At 43.6% G+C, this 22,201-nt stretch overlaps 1 protein-coding gene across 4 annotated transcripts in view; it reads left to right on the top strand.

The window, feature by feature from the left end:
- The window catches only part of LOC115378794 (partitioning defective 3 homolog), a 392,369-nt gene that overhangs the window by 306,506 nt on the left and 63,662 nt on the right, over nt 1–22,201 (top strand). For all 4 annotated transcript variants that reach the window (XM_030079303.1, XM_030079300.1, XM_030079301.1 and 1 more), the window contains exons 20-21: nt 1,056–1,184; nt 8,502–8,813. In XM_030079303.1, coding sequence (XP_029935163.1) covers nt 1,056–1,184; nt 8,502–8,813 — 441 coding nt within the window. The remainder of the gene's footprint in view (nt 1–1,055; nt 1,185–8,501; nt 8,814–22,201) is intronic.

Genomic DNA, 22,201 nt, shown 5'->3' with positions numbered 1-22,201 from the left:
GGCAGGAAATGACATCATTCATGCTTTTTTACAAGATAGCTTTTCCAGTTCGGTATCATCAGAGCCTTATGCGCCAGTTATCTCTAAATTCTGTCCACATGTATAAATTTAGCATCTGATATTAGTATCCACAGGCACAGTGTGTGAGTAATAAAATCTCAGCACAGTGGAGTCAGATAATAGAGTTGTCCAGATATTATATGTGTATGTGTGTGTGCACATATGTGCAGCTCTGTTACCTGTCAACAGCATCCCTCCTTCCCTTTCTCCATTCCTCATCATTTTCTCACACCCTTCAGTCAGCCAGAGTTTCCAGTCATTTATTCACCGAGCATCGCGCACAGCCGACCGGGGGAATTTACGACCATCGGCTTGGCTTATTCGCACCTCGCTGTAAAGCTGTCACAGGTTTACCGCCACCAGTGTGTCACTCCCGTCATTAAAATGTAGAAGTTTGCGACGCTGCCTAGAAAGTTACAAATGATGCCGGTGAGCTTGGCCGTTTCCACCACTTACACCTCACCCGCTTGCAGGTCGTTTGTTCCCTCTTCGCTCAGACTAAATCATGAGCTGTCACAGCTCACATCACTCTAAGTAAACTCTACAGTGCACGGAGGGAATGGGGAGCTTATCCTATCTTTAAAAAGGGGAGTTTCGCCATTTTCCGCTTTTCAAAACTTACTTTTAACACTCCACATTGAATTTCTTCTGCGGTCCAGGACGGAGAGATGGCAGGGAGGGAATTCAGCATGTTGAGTTATCTTTTGATATGGCTTGATGCGTTTTGATTGCGTTTATATGAAAAAGTCCAAGTTATTCTTTCAATAACGAATGGGTGCCCGGGGAGACTCCTCCTGAGCTGTCTCGCCAGTACAAACCCGACCTGAAGATTTTGACAGTTTGACACTTTAATTTCCTTCTGAGTATTTCACCTGAATCTCCCGGAGAAAGAAAAAGACGTGCTGCTGTTTGAAAAAAAAAAAGCCCATATTGGCTCGGAAATGATTAAAGCCAAGGCCTCAATTAAATCGCCTCTGCCCTTCTCTTTTACCTAGGTTTGGAAAGCACCGGAAGGATGAACGGCCAGGGGACAGGGTGGAGAGGAAGGGCTCCAGTAAATCTAAAGCCGAGGACATGCAGGCGTCAGAAGAGGAGACCCTACGGATGAGGCAGGAACAAGAGAGGTGAGTGCTCTGACAGAGCCTTGGCTCACTAAAAGCCTACGCAATTAAGCCCCAACAGAAAAAAAAAAAACAGTGCTGACTGGAAAATTAGCAAATGCCTAATTAACAAAATAGCAGACCAAGGTCGGGAAATTCTGGGAAAGCACTCAGATGTCAATTTGTGAAGCGTCCCTTGTTTTTATATCAGTACATTAAATAGATCATTTATGGATTGTTGTTGCTCATGCCATTCAATGGTGCTGACCTCCTAATGGTGCTCGTAGGCCCCCGTGGATTTGGCTTGATTGAATGGTGCTCATTATAATAGTGGAATCGATGTAGCTGTGCATTTGTCTTTTCCTGCAGCTTGTGGAGGTTGTTAATCGCTCAAGAATATGCTGTTCCTTTTAATCCACCCCTTCTGGCTTCCTGTCCCTTGGCATTTGTGGACATTGGGACCTCCATAAGAATGAGAGGCCGCATTGGTTTTTGCTCTGCGAGCCTCATTCTTCACAGACAAGTCCTATTTAGTTCTTCTCACTCCCAGAAGACAATATCAGTCGTGGGGTGAATGAAAAGACAGCTTGCTGCCTCCATTGTTCTCCAACAGCCAAATGAACTCAGTAATCAAACTGCCGTTGGTAATGAAAGCTAATTGAATAGAAACAATAGGGCTTGATACCGCTCCCTCTCACTGCTAAGGGAAGGATGGATGGCTGTGGGAAGCGTGCGCTGCCACAAACATCCGCAAGTGTGCGCGCAACAACACACACATGTGTGCCAACGCTCACAAAGGCCTTCTTCCCTGCTGAATGGAACATCTGGAGGCCTTGTTCAAAGAGCTGTAGCCTTTTTTGACTACGACTTGCAGCAGAGGTCTTCTCCACTGTGGGTGCGAGTGTCTTTGGCCGGAGGCCCAACACATTTCCTTCAGTACACCCTGGAGACCAGCGGCCTGGCTCTCCCTTCCCTATCTGTCCCCTTTGAGCTGCTCCCAAACGACTGCCATGCTAAGCAGCAGAATCAACACAGAGACACAAGGAGCACAAGATATGCAGAGTACATGCCCCCTCACACTCCAAGTCCCCAAAACACACAGTGTTTATATCCCGCCCCCTTTTTTTTTTCTCCATTCACTCCCATCACCCTTTTCCTTTGTCTGGTACTTGGACTTTCAGCGAATTCTCATTCCTGTCATGTTTGTGTCCGTTCTGCATGTGTGAGCTCCAGCTCCAGCTCCCTGTACAGGAGGGCAACCTAATTCTTTCCCTTTGTACCTGCTCCCAAATCCCATCACTCAACCAGGCCAGGATTGTCCCTCAGTTAATGGAAAGGGAATCCTGAGGGAAATTGTTGCGGGTAATAATAAACCAACCTGCCACGAAGCCAAGTCGATATTCAAAGCATCAGGGTTCGGGGGGACGACAGCTCAGAAATCCATTACTTCTTGTATTTTTGGTTGCACTACTGTATTACACTCCCAGGGTGCTAGATTTGATTGTCGCAGTTCTCCGCTTGAGGCAAATGCTCTGATTGATTACATAAGTGCCATGGAGACAGGACTATTTCAGAGTGTGCTTGTGAAATTATGGATCGGACTGCAACGGGTTTCCGATGCAGGCGAACGTCACTTGCCATTGTAGAATCGTGTCAGCGGACCTGGGTTTGGGCTGCAGCCAAACTCATGACTCGGCTGACACGAGCGATCATTAATTCAAGCAGACGGTTTTGACAGGAGCTTTTAGTGATTCAAAATAGGAGTCAACGAAGAGGTGAGACAGATTAATTCATAAAAACCTGCCCTTTTTACCCTGCAATAAGCTAGCTATGGTTATATATTTAAAACTCTGACCTTGATATGATTCAAGCAATTTACGGTTTGGCCTGCAGTCTTCACAGACACTATCTGACTGTGGCTATTTTTGGTAAAATCCCTCTACTGTATTAATATTTTGTGAGCTTTATATAGAGACATCTTTTAAGATGATCAAGAGGAGAATACATGAAACTTTAACCTCGTTACAAGAGCACAGTGTAGTGCTCCACTTGATGCAACATGCTCATCAGTGGCATTTGTTTTGCCATAATCTGGCAAATTTTATGCAGGACTTGTGACTGACTTTTTCATCTCTCATCAAGGCCACATTAGAACCTGTGGTTAGGCCACTCCAAATCTCTGTTCAGCCAAGTAGCAGCCATTATTGTGGTTTCTTTATGCCTGTGGACAGTACCCAAGACACTCCTATCTCCTTGGCTCATGTTGAGGAGGCCGTGGAGACAACAAGCTCTCTGATTGGACCCTGGGTGGGTTGGAGAACAGGCGTTTCTCTGGCTGATCAGGGTTGGAGTGGCCCTCATTCATGCAAGGCCATGGGAGAGAGGAGAGGGCAAGGAAGAGAGAAATACAGGGCGTTGGTGGTGGTGGAGCTTTCATCATTCTCTGTCTTATCTCTGCACATAGTAGCCCTGAAACTGTATTTTCCCCGCCAAAGTGGAGAACACACAAAGACAACCCGACAATGCTCCTTCTTCATTTTGCGCCTGAACTCCATTCTCTCCGTCTCTCTCTGTGGCAGCTGATTATGATGTCCATTCTCTCTTATCTGCTTGGCTCTGCTTGGCTTCTAATCAGCGGCCAGCACTCCACTGCCACTCTGCCTGTTCCTGCTCCCCAGGCTGAGCCGAGCCGAGCAGATCACTGCCTTTTGCCTGAACAGCGGCCCACTTCCCCTTGTTTTCAAGTTGACTTCCTGCTGACTGCGGACAAACAAAGCCTGACTGCTGTTTCTGTGGCGGGTCAGTCAGCGAAATTCACCTTCGCCCCGCAATAAATGTTGGCAAACGTTGCTCATTCTTGATGACTTTTTTCCTTTAACAAAAGAGACGCTGTTCTCTAATACCATGTTCAGTTTCCCGACACCCGGTTCCACAAATAGAAAGAAGTTAAAGTAATTTGCCATAAGGCGATTCTTTCTTTTTTTTTCATGACAGTGATTGTGTCACCAGCGTTATCATTTCACTTTGTCAAACCATCTCATTATTTCTGTGTCCTATTTGAGTCTAATTTGCATAGCAAGTTCAAAGGAAGCTCAAACTGGCTGATTGGGGACTGTGATTACATTTGTAATTATATTGATACCTACAGCAAGTTAATGCGATTATTAACACTTTGAATTAACACCACACAACTCGGACAATTATCTCTCTGATTACATTATGCTGTTATGGGGCAAGAGTCAACACAAAAGATAGGCTATCGGAGCTTTGCATTTGTGCACAGGCAGCTGTGCAGAGAGTCATTTAGACAATATTACACATGTAATTTTCTTCGAGCCTGCTCTTTGATTAAATTCAGATACATTCTGCCCTCCATCTTCACTTGAGAACAATGGAACTTGTTTTGATGAGGGGGGCTTGAAAAAAAAAAATCTATTCAAGGCGTCTGGGTGAGAAAGTAAGAGCAAATACATTCTGTTTCATCCGCCACGGTTACAATGCATATTGAAGAGGCAGGCTTTCAAACTTCTAAGAGTGTTGACTTCAAAATAAGTGTCTCAGAGTACAAACAGATCCACTCTTGCCCTCCTTCCCGCTCTCCCCCATCTCTCCCGACCCCCCTTGGGTAGATTAAACATTGACAAACATATGGAACAGGAGCCTGCTGGCTTTGTCTGTCCAGAATTTACATGCATCGTATGATAAACAGTGAGATTTATTCACCATGAAGAGGAAGGACTTGCGGTGAGCTGCTGTGTTGTTACCAGTTCCCACCGAGTCTCACCTTCTCCCTCGTCTAATATATTTGAGTATTTACTTGACGTAAAATGTGGTTGCAGCTTCACTATTCAGGCATTTTATCAAAACAATACTGTATCATGTATCATGAAGGACAAGAGAAATAACAGGCTTTAATAAATAGAATAATGTAGCCTGGCTGACACATAATCATTTTGTTGAGGACGCGGTCAGTCGGTTGATTACAGGTTGAACTTTGACTGTCCCGTAAGCTTCGGCATTATAGCGTCTAGACTGTCCATTCGCCGGGAGGAAATGCCATTCCTTTTTACGATTATGAAGCACAAGTGAGAAAACATCCCTGGATAGCATCTGTGTCCTTTCATCTAGAAAGAATGCCAATATTGTTAAAATATTTAAATAAGTTAAAATAAAGGTGAAAATAAGGCGAGGTTGATTATCAGGGACAAGAGTATTCAACGGAATACATTGCGAAGACTCAAAGGAAGGCACACAGGAAAATAGTAAAATCAATGGCATGATAATGGAATCATCTTATGATCAAGGTAATTAAAAGAAAAAGAATTCTACAATAGTGGTAATAGTAAGAACCCGAGCTTGATTGTACTCTGAAATAAAAATCTCTCTGGGCTGGCTCCAGTGCTGCTCTTACACACTGTACCTGCTGCGAGGAGAAGAGAGGAGAAGGGCTGGTAATTGGGGCTGTACAGTAGTAATTTGTTGAGTGTGGGCAGCACTTTCCCCAATGTTAACATGCTGGGCCATTAATTGGCTAATGGAGTATATATGGTACGGCGCGGGGGTGGTCTCGGGAGGAAGTAGAGGAGGTAGGACGTGGAGCCAAGGCTGCAGGTTGCGTAAGGATGGAGTTAGCGGCTATGGATGGAAGCTAATGAGCATCTCAAAGAGCAGAAAAAGTGGCCTTTAATTCTCAGTATTAGGCATAGAAGAGTCAACATCCTACCACATACAGTCTGCCCAAAATATATGCTTGGAATGTAGCATTCAAATCCCAGCATGCCAAAGAGAGCCCCATGGCCATCAGATGACATCCAGTCTCCCGATGGTCTGGCTTTTCTTTCTGACTGCCAGAACCCAGCATGCAGAAATAGGCCTGTCACAGCAGATTAACACACTGACACATTTGGATTGTGGGTATATTTTTTTCCCCCCACAAACTCACAGACATACAGCTCCTTTGGCTCACAAATGCATACACTTTGCCCCTCCCTTTAAAAAGGTGAAGAAGGAAGTGAAAGGCACATTTTGTCATAATTAGTTGACGAGAATATACACTAGGAATGGAATTATCACATGGGATCAATCCAGTGATAATAACTATAATGACATCTTCGGCATTTTTGTTCCTTAATATCCCATTATTGAAATGCTCCTATTAGCTTCACCCATCCCAGACTCCTGAGGCCTGGAAGAGCAGTCTCGCTCTCTCTCTCTCTCTCTCTTCCAGCCTCATGTCGCCAGTCTAGCCAAGGCCATTATCTCGTTCCAAATGTCAATATTGCCGTTTTTATGAATCTGATTAGTCCATAAAATGCCAGAGGGCCTTGAGATCCCAGTGGACTTCCGTGAACCTGTGGTAACATCATTGTCTGGTCCTTCCTGGCAGAGATCTGACATCACTTTAGCCAGATGGCAGGTGAAAGGGTTCCTGGGAAATTTTTTTTTTTTTTCCCCCTGCGATTCTTGTTTTCTATTTCCTGACACCACAAGTTAAAGTGAGACCAGATTAAGACAGCTGCACTGCTTGGGTGAGTTGATGCACCCGTACCATACCTGGTCCGCCACAATGCAGAAATACACCAAACGGGTGGCTTAGTGGCTTTATAGATGACTATGTATCAAGCAATATAGCATCGGGGCTCCATCAAAATCTCATTCCGCAGATAATACTGAGAAAATGGGATTTTGGACAGCTAAAAATAAACAAGGCTGTCTATGGATGGGATGTGGGAATTGGGTTAATCCGGCACTGAAAAATGGTCATTGTTTAAAATGTGATTACTGTTATTAAAATACACAGACATGGGGGAGAGCTTGGCTGTGTGCGTGTGGGGGGGTTCCTACCCGTGGCAATGCTGTCAATCATCTGTGAGGAACTGCAATGGGGAGCCAGAGGTCAGTTATGACCTGAGGTAATAGGGAAGCCTTGCACGACTGAGATGTAGTGTCACTTGTGTGTATGTGTGTGCATGTGTGTTTGTGTGTGTGTATGTGTGTGTGTGCGCGCTACCCCGCAGCAGGGATACCACATCTGGAACCAGTGAGCCGTCTGGTGGCCGCTGCCAGGGTCACCGCAGTGGGAGGTCAACCCCTGCGCCTGTCCTCACCCCTTCTCCCTTCCTCTCTGCTCTGTCCACCTTCCCATTCCCACAATCCCAGCTCCTCTTGCTCCCACGCAGCAGAACGCCTGCGCCTTGTTAACCGCGGACAGACGGGCATTCACATGGGCCCACCCGACGAGGCAGGAAAGGCCTCGTGAAAGGCTCTGTTGTGTCGAAGTGGTCCCAGGGAGAGGAAAGCAATGGAGGGAGAGGAAAGGAGGAGTTCATGGGGATAAAAGAGGAAGAGGAGGTCTGGCTGACTCCCTCCCACCTCCTCTTGTTAGGGGACCTGAGGGACAGGTTCAGTTCTCTCATCTCAGGAAGCCCCCTGCCACTCGAGGCTCATGGGCATGCACACATTTGAATGACACTGCATTGCTTCTCTGTTTAGCTTTTTTAATTTATTCACCAGAATAAAAAAAAAAAAAAATAGAAGAAAATACCAAAATCTGTAGAGAGAAGGATGAACCACAGCCAGTAAGATGAAATACAAAGAGTACAGTATAATCATTCGGCCATTGGAGGCAGTGCTGAGCACTTCCAAACACAGACTAGAATATATTGTATGCAGTGGAGTTAAAAATTAACTCAAATGGAGGGAACCTCTGTCTGTCTGTATGTATGTCTTTGGATTACATCGACAACTGTTCATTCAATCAACTTCACACTTTGTGGGTATATTGCTGAGGACTCAGTGTCCAGTTGTTTGGATGCGTTGTTCTCTGGAATGGTACTCCAGCAAGCTACAGTAAATACCAAAGGCCAAGCAATCAGCCCATTCCCAATAGGCATGTTTTGACCAGACACTGCATTAGATCTATGAAATAATCATCACACTTGATTTAAAATATTTACAACTGGACTACTGCTGTCATAGTTACTCAGCCCAGTGATTAAAATGACTAAATAATCATGAAACCAGTGGCTGTGTAATTATAACACTTTCAAATGATTTCCACTAGTGCTGAAGCTACATAGTGTTGATTAGTTGCATAGCCAAAGGGGGAAAACAAAACTTTTTTTTTTACCTTAAATCATTCCAGACTTCATGGATCTTAGCACATAGGAATGTGTATCTCCTTATCACCCATTTGGTAATTTTCTCCACTTCACCCCAAAAAGGTCTTGTAGACGTTCACTCATTTTGATGTTTAGCCAAGTTTTAGCACTCAGAGTTGCCCCCTGATGGTAAATGTTGTCTCTGTCAAGCTCACTTCTTCTCTGTGCATTCTGTTTACAGAATTCAGGCCAAGACCAGGGAGCTTCGCGAGAGGCAGGCGAAGGAGAGGGAGTATGCCGAGATCCAAGACGTCATTGGCCGCACCTTTAGCTCCGACGAGGAGCACACCTATGCTGGCATCGGATCCCTGGACTCGTCGGTGGACAGTGGCTCTATGGACCCCTACAGCAGCCTCCACCACCACTACCATCTGCCTCAGAGCCCCCAGAGCCCCCACCTCCCCCTGGGCCTTCAGGACAACGGTCAGCCCCTGGAGGCTCTGTACGCCCAGGTCAACAAGCCCCGCAATGGACGCCCTCCTGCCACAGACAGGTAGGGGGCGCCCACTTGGCACTATCAGTACATGTACTGGCTTCTGCTGCAGGACTGCTTCACCACATACACACACACACACACACACACACACACACACTACTCAAGGCACAGCATTATCCTTTGCCACTATCTAGCTCATTCAGACTAGACAAACAAGGCCCCCACACACATACACACGCATGCACAAACACATGTACTACACTCAAGGCACCACATTATGCTTTGCAACAATCTATTTCATTTAAACCTCATCTATAATGTATGGGCTGTAGTGTGACTGTATTTGTTCAATTTTATTTGCCACGCGTGACACATGCACCGTGCAGAAAAAAAAAAATGAATTCCACAGCCCAGGTTTTATCGCCTTCTTGTCCCACAGGGCATCGCTCCTCACAAGCAGGCAGAATCCTCAGGCAGGGTGAAACAACAGCACATACCAATCAGTACTTCTCTCTCTGTGTGAGAATTTAATATCAGACACTCTTTTTTTTTTTTTTTTTTCATCATCCTTGGATCCCAGATAATCCTCACCGGCCTCTCACACACCTTTTGTCAGAGAGTCACACTTCGTCTCTATCAGCTCAGGTTCTTTGTCCGCTGAGGTTTGTGTTGCTCATAACCTCTGTGTCAACAAGAATAGCTGATGTGATGACAAATGCCATGCAGGGCTTTTGTTTCGTTTTACCGTGTTGATAAGTGTGAGATGCGGTTTTGAAAAAGCTGGTGTATCATTAATGCTCTGTCACAAAGTATCTTGCATTTTTATTTTTTTCATCCACTCAAGTAGGTGGAACATGTCCATGTATTTCTTCATGTTAGGTTATTTGTTATGTGCTATACCTCTGGGAAAATAGCAGAAGTTTCAAGAAACAAGTGAAAAGAATTCACACACACACAAAAAAAAACGACCAACTTATAATAACTTTGCAGCCAACATGTTTATAACAATGGCACCTATGACAGCAGAGGAATGGCCAATGAAATAAGCCCATTTATAGCAGAGAAGTCCAAAAAACATGCAAAACCTAAATCAGTCTGACTTAGTTACCGCAGCACCTACACACACAATGTCAAGTGTAGAGAAATGTGAAATAGAAAAAGCGACATCGCAATGCAACTGCGCCAAAAATTAGTGGCAGCACGGCAAGAAAGTTAATGAAAAGTTACCGCTGCTGGCATTTCTGAAATGCACAGTTGAACAGCGGACATAATAAAAATCCTTCTCTCTCTCTTAGCCAGGTGTTATGGACGGCTACAGATTTCCAGCGCCGCTCCAATCCAACAGTGACAAGTCAGGAGATCACTCTGCTTCAAGTCCCCCAGAGCCTCTTGGGGTGTTATTAATGGGTCGGATAATACCCACCTGCTGTGATTGACAGCTGTCACTTGGGGGCTTATGACCTTTCATCACTAGGTTTAGAGAGGGAGTGGGGAGAGGGTGCCTTGATGTGTGTGTGTGTGTGTCTGTTTTAGTGAGTGTGTTTTTAAGCGGATCTCAGCAGGACGGCCAGGGAGAATCTTCATCCTGTAACCCCCTGACAGCTATAGTAGATATGACAAGGTTATCTGGCCCCTCAAATAGCCGGCTAAATCCATGTGCCAATACATCCGGAGCTTAGTTAAGGCCACAGATCCATACGTCTAAAAGTGAAGGTTACCTCCTGCAGATAGAGCCATGTGTTTCCTCAGGATAGTCTTGTTGTGTCACAGCTCCTATCCAAACTGTCTCACTTCCAAAGTTGAAGTTGGCGATAAGCCTGACAGGTAGTTGAAAAAAAAACAACAAACCCTTGACCGCTTTTCAGCTTGTTTGTGTTTTCAGACCAAACAGAGGAGTGTAAGACGTTGGTCGGTGATAGACACGGTGTTATTGATTCTGAGTGGAAATATCAATAAATTCTGCTCAGTGATACAGTATGTCTTATAGTAAGACTCTCTTGTGAATGATAATTCCCTTTTCTCTCCTTCAGTGGCAGAGGGAATGTTAATAGCAGTGTGCATGGTGGGTATCAGAGAGAAAACAAGGGTTATGCAAAGTTCCTCCTGCATGAGGGGACTAATGGTAAGCAGATGCTTTGTTATTTTCATACCTTTTCTGAAATGACTTTCCACGCAGACTTGGCTGCTTAGGATTATTCAGACTTTGCCAGATTTCCTCTGACCGTCTGGAAGCTCTCCCATATTTCTTTGCAGCACCATGATGTTGTTTTCGTCTTACAAATTGGCATAATGTCTTCTTGGATGGGAGTACGAATATATTATACAATTTATTAGGCCGTCTCTGAAATTCATCAGTTTCTTTAAAAAAAAAAAAAAAAAGAAAAGAAAAGAAAAGAGAAGCAGGAGTCTTATCTTCCTGTTTTCTTGTTTTAGAGGTTTCGTTGTATATGTGAATCCTCACCTTCATGGAGTTATTTCAGCATAAAAAGCTTAGTGTTGCATCTTAATTAGAAATATGAGCTTATATTCAGTCTGGGGTGTGAGCCTGTAGTATTGATAACACACTATGGAATAATATTTGCAGGGACGGGATTAGCTGTTCAGAGTGTTGTGATTTGATGTGAAATATGCACTGCATGTTCAACACTGCATTTTTGTTTTGCACCTCTCTCTGCTTTGCATATCTTGTGTATGCCAGCCCGGCTGTACGGCTGTAATATTTGTCTTGGTGCCTTTGAGATTAATAACATGCACTGGCTCTTATTTAGCTCAGAGGCTCACTATTTGCGATTTGTGAAAGGAGCTTGAAACACATTCAGATGCAAGACTGCCGTCACTTGCCTGTCAAAACAAACATAAACAGTAATTTACATTTCTAAATTAAACTTAATGGAACTTTCATTGTCAAATATAAAGCGCCAACACAACAGAATTTGCAATCATTTCTGACTGTTCTTTGTATTTTGAGTGCAGAATTGGACTTAGAACTTTTGTATTGCTTTTTTATAGGTGCAATTTGACTTAATAGGCTGAAATACGATAGGTGTTCTGTGTGTTTTAGTTCACCCCAGCTGCATAAGTGAATATTTTGTAGCTGGTTAGATAACACAACTTCCTGTTTGAAGGTCAGGAAACGGGAAATAGATGTGGCTGGTTCACGGAGGGCTGCTCATTCCTTGCTGTCAGTCAGTCGTCAGTCTTCAGCATGAAAGAGAAGATTGAGTAGCATTTAACCCTGACCTGGATACTGTTACTGCCTTCTGAGGTGGCCTCTCTAGAAACACATTGTGATCAAAGGGACAGACTGGGGATGCTATCTTCACGGGCAGGAAAGAAAATGTTTGGAAGTAAGAAAGGTTAGATGGGTAGAAGAAAAAGATTAAGACTGGACATAACCGCTCACATTTGCGCGCGGGCACACACAACAATAGCCCCTTATAAACACGTTGCCTGAGGCCAATTTGGCTTTCTGGACAACAACACGGCATTGTGTTGTTGCTGTGCTGATTGCAATGCCCAGCCGCCACACTGAGGAAGCTCTATGTAGCATAGTAAACAGTATTACCATGGTGGAAGCCATCTGCTGATTATCATATGACCTCTAGGAGCGTTACACAACGGCATAAATCTTACCTTATAAAATTTGTTCCATGAGTTTTCTTCAGTGTGAGCAAATATTAGCAGAGAATTGTGCGCAATTTTTTTTTAATATCCCAGTTAACACCAGCTAAAGGTGATCTCTACCTCTCTGTTGCCTCATGAAATGTTAGCACTGCTGCAGTGCCAGCTATTTCAGTTTCTTTCATGCACATTCAGGAGTCTCATTTGTTTGTTTGCTGTACATCCCATGGCACTGTCATTAAACAGAACATTTTGCTCAAATCGAAGCAAGTCCTTTTAGATCCAATCAACTAATTAGAGCCACTTAGGGGCCCCTTGGTTAATGATGGTATGTCCTATTTTTTGGACGGAATGGTGTCCACATGCTTGCAGTTGCCAGTTACAGTATGCCTTTGCATCCTGGACGTTATATGTTACATGTGTATTTATACACATGTGCATTCATTTTATGCAATAATAAAGACCTGCTATGTGCTTTGCATTCACCCATGACTCACTGAGGCTTTCAGAGCTGTGCTCTTGTTTATCCAATACAGTTCATAAGAGGAGGCTGCAGCTGGATAAATAGCCTGGGTATATGCCTCTCTCTATAATAGACTTTTGGTAATGGAGCCCTAATGGGAAGGTCACCGGGACTGTAAAGCTGGAATGAGTCAGGACTGAGCCTATAAACCCTGGGAGATATGAGGACCCCTGGTCTCTATGGGCGTCCAGAGATCCTGCCCGTTCTGCCGTATCAGGTTTTACTGTTGCAACATGGGATCTCGGTACAACAAGAGCTCATTTGACAATTTATTTCCAACCTCCACGTTATTGGAGCTGGCAGCGCTGGTCGTGTTTTGACAGTGCTGTCAGGCTCAGTAAAACTGAAGGGCACCAACAGAAATGAAGGTTTTATTCATGTTCAATTTTGTTAAGACCTTTTATAAAGCAAAAGTAAATATCATTTTTCACCTTAAAACCCATAGTACAAATTGGGCTCCGTCTCAAGTTTTGAGCTAAATTTAAACACCAGAAAATACTGTTTTCTTTTCTGATTGTTTTGTTTCACCTTATTCCAAAAAGGTAGTGTAGACCTGGCAAAATGAAATGACCTCATTTTTTGACAGGCAGCTGACAAGTCATCCCCTCCATCTGCACAGGACCCTTGGGGTTTAGGTGACTGCCGTTGGATGCTGGATTTCAGAGCGACAACCTGACAGGTGCCAGGCGCGTTGGGATTTGTGGGAAGTGAGCGTGAAACAAAGCATCACCTTTGAAACTGCAATTTGATTGACTGTTGCTCCCATTACTCAGTCGAGTCTCTAAAGCTCCTTAGAGCATGGGTGAGAAAGAGTCAGAGACATGGAGAAAGAAGGTGGGGGAAGCAGGGAGAAAAAAATACGGTGCTCACGAAGCTCAGCGGTGCAAAGCCCTTGAAGTCCTCTGCAACTCAGCAGCTCCAGAGAGCCTGGCAGGCAGGCATTCAGGCAGGCAGCATAGAGAGAAAAAGAACCCAAAGATCCTCACCTAAAGAAACACTCAGTGTGGTGTTTTTTCACTTGCTCTCTCCACACTAAAACTCAGTCAAAACCTCCACTTTGCATGGTCTTGAAATTGGATTATCAGGTGGCTAATGCATTTCCCGCGGTTGATAAAAGGTCAGGCTTTTCATCTTGGAGAAAGTTTGTGAGAATTTCTATTTTTCCCCCGCTGTCTTCCCCTTCTGAAGTCTGCTTGAAGTCATGACTTGTGAGGTGGGAAACGTTAATCTGCAGTGAGAGACATACTTCACACCTCAGATGAAGGGTCTTTTACAGCTGTCCACCACCGTTAAAAATCAGCCATCCTGCTGTGCAGAGCCACCGGCTGATAGTTTGAGACTGAGAAGCAGAGCTTTCATGTTCACTGAGTTTGTCACTATCATCTCAAGTGTTGTTGGTGCTGCTGTTCCTGTCATCATAACCATTAATATCATCATTCTCTTAATAATCACTGTCACTGTTGCATTATTATTAACATTGTCATTGTCATCGCCGTCAACAAGAATGATGCACGCATGAGATACATGAGAAAGAACTAAGACACCCCGTCATACCAACAGTGACAGCATCACAGTACATCGACCCTACGCTGTGCCATGCTGTCTGAATGGACCATTGTCTGACTGTATTAAACTAATGTAGATGGAGTGCATATTCTTTCATATATTCATGAACAATAATGTTCTTCCTCAATCAGACGATCATTGAGCCAATCCAGTGTAATCGCTTTGTTATTGTTTGCTGTCGCTTATTTGACTTCTGTAATTAACTCGGCAATCAACAATCAGTCTCTGTGATTTTTATAGTCTTAAGTTTTCATTTACATGCAATCAAAGCGAGATTAACATCACTTTCGGACTGCAACATCTGTAGCTGTGATTAAATCCTACCTCTTAATAATTCATTGGTAAACAAATGAATCTTTTACGATCGCTGCATCTGCGAGAGTCTTTAATAATAGCTCGCGAGACTTTGACAACATTACTTATAGTTCCCAAGGGAATAAAATAAATATGTCTAGCATCAAAGAACAGTTCCCTGTGATGGAACACATGCATTACATAGCAGTGACTAATTACATTTCATTAAGTCAGCGCTATCTCTGTTATTCCTGGATGCTCCATGCCATGTGTTTTCTGCGGTTCCTTCACCTCTTGTAGTCTGCCAAGCTAAACAACTCTAAAAGTCGCGGCTTGCTGTATCATATTCTCAACCCAGTGCAGCAGCAGAATGTTTTGCCAAGGCCTTTTGTTTGTCTCCGACATGTTGCAGTGTTTTCCTTTACTCCTGTGAGCGTCCTTGCGTGGGTGTGAAATTAGTGTCACAGCAAATATTTGGAGTACCTCCCTCTCCTCCTTTAAATGAGAGTAAAAGGAAGACCTAGGCGACAAGGGGAGTTCATCTTGAGTCTCACCCCCAGTGGCATTGAGAGGGCTGCTGGTGTAATGAGCGGGCCCGGGTGAATCCTCAACTCAGCTGCTGTTAGCGCCGCTCGCCGAGAAACCCGATGTAGACGATGTTTTAATCTTTCTCATACAACAGCGGAAAAGCCTCGCACGAACACATAAGCCCTATCAGCGGGTAATAAAATCAGAGAGCAAACAAACAAGTCCAGTACATCTTTGCACACACACACACACACCGACATTTGCCCTTTCCTCCCAGCCCGCTCTGTACTAGGGCGATAGTGCAGGGGGGCCTAATGCACCAAATGCACATCAGCCTTATCGTGGGGCCTCTACACAGATAGCAACGTGTTTCTCCCAGGCAAAGCAAGTGAATTATCTCCTAGGTCTGTTTTCATTTTTTACCCTCCGCTTCGGAGAGGGCCCTGTGGGATGGATGTGATGAGATGGAGCATGCGGAAGGCAATTTATCCTCCGTTTGTACCATTACGTTCATTTAAGAAAGCAAACAGCCTGCAAGCAGAACGAGAAAGGGAGAGAGAGAGAGAGAGAGTGAGGGGGAGAAGGAAAGAGGTAGACCCACCTCGGCTTCAGCCCTACTTCAAGTGGATCAAGCTGATTAAGGTTGCACATACAGTATGTATTTTATCAGCGTCCTTCAAATGAGAAGCCTGCGAGACATGCATACAGTACCTAATGAATTTTCAGCAGAAGATGAAAGGAAAGGAGGGGAGCGTGTCATTTAGGGCAGGCATGCCTCGGCAGACAAAATGGGAAGTGGAGAGGGGGGAGGTTTGGGTATGGCTGAGGGCTGCCGAGCCCTCGTTTGCGATCGGTACCGGAGGGCTTCTCATTCCCGGCAATCAACAGCCGCAAATAGACAGTTAATCCCCCCTCAACACTCCTAAAGGCTGCCATCGTCTGACACCGTAACCGACTGTGCCGTGTCGAGGAGAGATTAACAAAATAGACACCATTTGTTTAGCCTCTCGATTTTCCCTCTGTAATTTATGATTTGAAGCGAATGTGGTGATTTGTTTTGAAAACGCCACAGAGACCCATTGAGAGAAAGCACATGTACAGCATGCCGTTAACAAATATGGAAAGTACTTCCACTGAAATCCAATCACTGGAAAATCTGTTTTGATTGAATAGCGTACAGACAGTGTGGTGTGCCTGGCCTCGACTGTGGGACTACTGTGTGAGAACCTCTGTGGTTTTCACATGATGGATAACCCAATTTCATAACCTAATCACGGGTCTTCTCCACTAACATAGCATCACTGCTGTTACCCAGTTACCCGGCACTCTCACACAGCCAGGCCAGAAATAGATCAGGTGATGAATGTGATTGAAAGGCAGGTGACAGCAGAGCGTGGGTTTATACTATGAACCATGTCAACTAGCAGATAATTCTCACTCCTTCTCATCCTCCTCCACGCCTCTATATCTTTCTCCGTCTCTCTCTCGCCCTCTCTCTCTCTTTCCAAGCAACACCAAATGTACATACACACACAAACGCACACAAGCGGGATATGCTCTTTGAGAATCAGGCAGGGATGCATTTTTGCTACAGTGTGCTGAGGCGTGCTGGCCAGTGAATTGAGACCATTTTTAGGGCTCCCCCCTTTCACTTCGACTCACTGCAGTTTATGAAATACACCTTGTGCAAAACTCAATAAAGGAGAACAAACGAGAGCAAGCAAGAATAGAACAGGACAGTGAAGATCAGCATATGGCATAGCAGAGAACCCAATAAGAAGATGCCTAGGATTAGACTGATATGTATCAGATGTGAGATTGACCTTTTATTCTACTGGATATCGGCCAATTAGTGTTGGCAGACGTAAAAACAGTTGGTAAAACCTGCAAATCTACTTTTACTTTCTTTGCACATTCATTGTATTTATTTATTTATTTATTTATTTATTTATTTATTTATTCAATTGTTCAATAATGTTTTTAGAAATTGATTATTCCTTCAAAGCCAGTAATCTGTCCCAGAGTGTCCTTGGCATTTAGTGTAGTAGCAGCAGTGGGTCACCCTGCCTTAAATAGCTGTTAACCCTTGAAGAATTTCATTAGTTTGGGTTTCAGTGGATAATTTAGTGTCACATGACATTTCCCACCTAACCCGCTTTCCAGCTGATGTGCACTGGGATAGGCTCCAGCCCCCTACGACTCTAATAAGCGGTTTGAAATGAATGAATGAATGAATGAATGATGGTGTAAATAGTGTTCAAAGGCAGATGTCTTCCATAGATCCAAAAATTCTTGAGGAATCACAGAACCACAGAATACTTAGATTGTTTTGGCATGAAAATGGAAATGTTTCGCATTTTGACTATTTGCAGCTTCAATACAAAAATACCAGTGTGCTGTAGGTTATTAGGTTATATTGAGGGTTATAGTGCAAGCTGGAGAAAATGTCATAACACAATGCATGGACCATGACCAACAGTGTAGTTTATAGTAATGTAGGCCTGCAAAAAGTTTTATACTGGCCTGTGGCTGCTACATCCAGCCTGTGACCTGAACACTATTTTCTAACAGGCCGTCCCGCTACAACTGGATCAAGAAGTTAGCTCATTCTAATCGAAAGCCAACCAGTGTGTACAGGGCACATAATTAAATTTACCTTGCCCACATCTGAGCCAGCGAGCCTGTGCACTCAACAGAGAATGGCATTAGTCCTCTCTATTTTAAGAGCAGTATCCATATTCTTTTGTCAGACTCCGCCATTGTCGTTCCAATCCCCGTGCCTGGAACAAGCTCCCAGCGGCAAATCGGATCTCAGCGAGAGACTTTGTAATTACAGGGAGCTGAATGGGTGAATACGTCCCAAATCCACAAGACCAGCCAGCGACACATTCCATCTGTCTTAAGCCTCATTCCAATATTTGAGATTGACTCATGAGGAAGTATTGGAATAGTGTGCACCAGCACCACCAGGTTTTTGCAAGCAGATGCGTATGTGTTTGTGTAAGGGTTACTGAAAGTTTAAAGAAAGTTTGTCAAAAAAAATTCTTGGTTTAAAGTTGGACATCCCACAAAAACACTAGAAAAATAAGCAAAAATGTTGTTAGCTGCTTCAGTAAAGTAATGGAATCACTGACACGACATGTTAGATTTTTTTGTTGTCCTCAGCTAAAAACTGCAGTAATGCAGTTGTCCAGACCAGGGTCTGAAAAATGGGGTCTCAGTGCATGAGTTGCTGTAAATGTTCATAAAATACCTGTGAATTTTAAATTTAAGGGAAAAAACAAATACATTTGAGTTGTTTCCAGTGAAAAAACAACAAAGTACGTATCCTGAACCAGGAAAGGAGTTTTGCAGTAGAAATAATTAATCTGTAGTTGACTAAAGTGTCTTACACTTTTCCACAAATGGAAAAAAAAACTTCAAGTCTTAAAATGTAAATGGAACTTTAGACCACTGGTACTGTGTGTGTGTGTGTGTGTGTGTGTTCATGGCTTTTATAGGGTTGGTTAAACTATTCTGTAACTGCAAGGTCACAGTTCTGATGCCTCAATAGTCGAGTGTCCTGTTAAAATGTAGTTGAGCAGAGCACTGAACAACCTCTTAGGCTATATAACATAAGTTCTACCTGATAAGCATGTAATGTAATTCATAAATATAATTCATTCTCTCATTCGGTCTTTGCCGTCTCTCCTCTGTAGTATGCAGGTTGTGTGTGTGTCAGATATCCATGCAAGTCCAAATAGGGTATAACCTGTGGTCCTATAGACTACATGCAGCTCATTTCCTGATCATTACCCCCTTAGTGCTCTCCCCAGGCAGGTCGAATAGAATTAAACGAGAATATACCAGGGAAGGCCTGGGGGCTATTGGGTCTACAGTGAGTGGTTTCCATCCAGGAGGGGCTCAGACTCTGCATTAGGGCCCCTCCAGAGGAATGGGACAAGTGCTTTGTTAGGCCACCTGAGCCGGACCTGTTGGAGCTCACAGTGGGACCTAATAAAACCCTGTAGGGGCCAGCAGACGCTTCTAATGCCGCCGACATGCCTGTAAAAATGCTGTTAGCCCCTTGCGACAGGCTAATGGCAGCTCATGGCCTTATTAGCTCCATGATGTCATCGAGGACGTTCATGGAGCCAGAAGTATCAGCGTCTGGCCCGTCTTCAAACAAAAAGGAGGGATATTCTAGGAGATCACGCAAGTACCTTTAATTGTACAGCCACTGCATTTAGTGGTGTTTGTGCCAGAAGAAATTACCAGGAAAGTTAATAACCAAAGGCATTTTAACCTAGTCAGCCTTATTGAATTGGTTCACTGATTGGACTAAACACCATGTAGGTTTCTGCTAATAAGCTCTCCTCTCTCTCTCTCTCCCCCTCTCTCTCTCTCTCTCCTCTTTTCCCTCCACCATGAATTGGCCCACTATCAATAAATACCCATGTTAAAAATCATTTAATCCATATTGAATCTTATTTTTGTTTTATTTATTTTGCTTTAGTTTATGTTTTCTTAAAATGAGTGGAAAAAATCTGCCAATAGGGTGAGATCATTTCACCTGTTCCCAATGCATGACAGTAATTTCAGACTTGGCTCTTCCTCATTCTTTGTTTTATTTATGTTTATATTGACATTTTCAGGAAAATTACAGAATCATGTGAAAATGCAGCAGAGACACACGATCACTTTAATGCCAGATTTTTTTAATGTTTTCGTTCAATATTTAAACGTGATTTTTTTTTTTTTTATCCATGTGCATATCTATCAGTGAGTGCACTTGTGCATCTGTGTCCGTGTGGCTGCTTGCTGTTACCACCTAAAAGACCGCCGCTCTGCCAGCCTTTTGCTTAACATCATCAATGGCTGATGGTGAGTAAGTGTCCCAGGGAGAGACGGCATCCCAGAAACAGTTGTCTTCCCTGCTGTGATTAAACATAAAGAATCATACCCGTCTTGGCGGTATATGGTCATCATTAAAGGCCCAGTGCGAGGCGACCTGCCTCGGCTTTAGCCGGGATAATGGCCATGTTTTAGTGGTCGTCGGGGGTGTCAATTAAAATCCGCATCGCTTTTACGACCTTTTGTAGTAGGAAGTTGTGGTTTCTCTATTGCATGACGGCAGCAGCAGTGAGGGCAAGCTAGGTGATAATGTCTGTGTTTTTCCTAGCAGTTTATGGTTTTGTGTTTATGGGTGAATATTGTCTTTGAATGTTGTGGGTGTTTGAGGGTGTGCCTGAGTGCATGCATATATGCTTTCATATTAGCAGATGGATATGGCTGTTTGTGTCTCAGTATCCCTGCATGTATGTACCAGTTTCTGCTGTATATTTATAGTGCACCACAATAGGCTAAGAGTAATTTGGCAGGCTAAAGTGCATTGGGTGGCTATCAGATTATGAAGCTGGTTATGTAGGGAACATCACTATGGCTGGGAAGAGAGCATAGTTACATCCATAGGATTAGAAAGGATAGAATGCATTCCTCCTGCTGTATCATGGCACACTGTGGAATTAGTGAGGGCTCCCTGCCAGACTGAATCTTCAGTGATGCTTTACTTCTGCAGGGTGAGTCCGTGCTGACACAGGGTCTGAACCCAGCCCCTCCAGGTGAGAGACAGTCCAGTCAACTCTCCAGTCTCCTTACTCACTACAGCACAGTGTTAGTGGCAATGTTTACATTAGAAGAAGACATGCATGAGGAGCTAGCAATAGAAATCTCTTCTACATCATAGAGTATGTCACTGAAAAATAGTACCTTTACATTTCTCTCTCTGGATGACAAGACATTTTACTTTCTAAGGTTGCTTTTTATTTACACCTTTGTAAAGTGTAACATATAATTGTGTTTGTGAGGGATGCACGATATTGGATTTTTTTGCCTCCTGCCAATGCCAGCACCAATATATGCACATAGTTTTTTCCATCTAATTGCAGAGAACATCAAGTCTCTCCTGCAACGGAATTAACATATTATTATTATGACTGCTCTTATCGTGATGGCCCACTAGCAGATGCAGATAAAATACAATGTAAGTAAGAAGGTAAGAAAAATACTATTTTTTGCCTCTATCCAGTATGCCAGTATTCGTTTAAAAGCCTTTTTCTGCCAATGCTGATGACATGCAGATATTATTGTGCATATTAACAAGATCTGTCCATACTGAGAACAAAATCTGTGATGTCTGTGAGGCATTCTTGGTCTGTTTGGTAAATGGCAAGAGAGGATATAGAGAAAATAAACTGCATGTACAGTATAGTGAGTGTGTCACTATGTGTTTGCGTAATCACAGTAAATCTTGCCAGACCTCTGTTCACAGCAGAGTCTGAGTCATTGCTATAGCTGAGGTGCAAAAATGTCAGGGCGTATATCACAAGGGACAGAGGTTGGAATTGGCGCTTCAAACCCCGTGAGCTCATAAACTGTGTATCTGTATTTAGCGAATTTGTCACGGCCTTGGGACTTAACACAGTGTTGAAACGTTTCTTGAATTAGCTCTTTTTGTGTCTTTTTATCACAGTGCAGTTGTCATCAAGAGGCTTCATCACAGTTTCATTTGAGAAAATTACTTTCCTCTTTCTTCTTTGTCTGTGCAATGAAGTTTAAGTTGTATTGTTGTGATAATTTCATCTTAGCCGTGAATGTTCCCACCTTGAACTATAAATATCCTTGTACAAGTCACGTTTCATATTCAGGAAGAGCTACGTGTCATGAATAGATAAAACTAGTGCAACAACAGAGGCTACAAAGAACAAGCATTTTAAAGGCTTTCAGAATTTCAGTGGTAATGAATTACAAACAACAAGATCCTTGACAGAAGAGCATTACAAAGGCGTTGTATTCATTGTCAAAATGCATAGAAACTTATGAAGGCTTCAGCACCTGTGAATTTTGAAATGTTAATGTAAAGTCTTCGTATATG

The sequence above is a fragment of the Myripristis murdjan genome, chromosome 20 (assembly GCF_902150065.1).
Source record: "Myripristis murdjan chromosome 20, fMyrMur1.1, whole genome shotgun sequence".
Lineage (NCBI taxonomy): Eukaryota > Metazoa > Chordata > Actinopteri > Holocentriformes > Holocentridae > Myripristis > Myripristis murdjan.
This window is presented reverse-complemented; position numbering and strand designations above follow the sequence as displayed.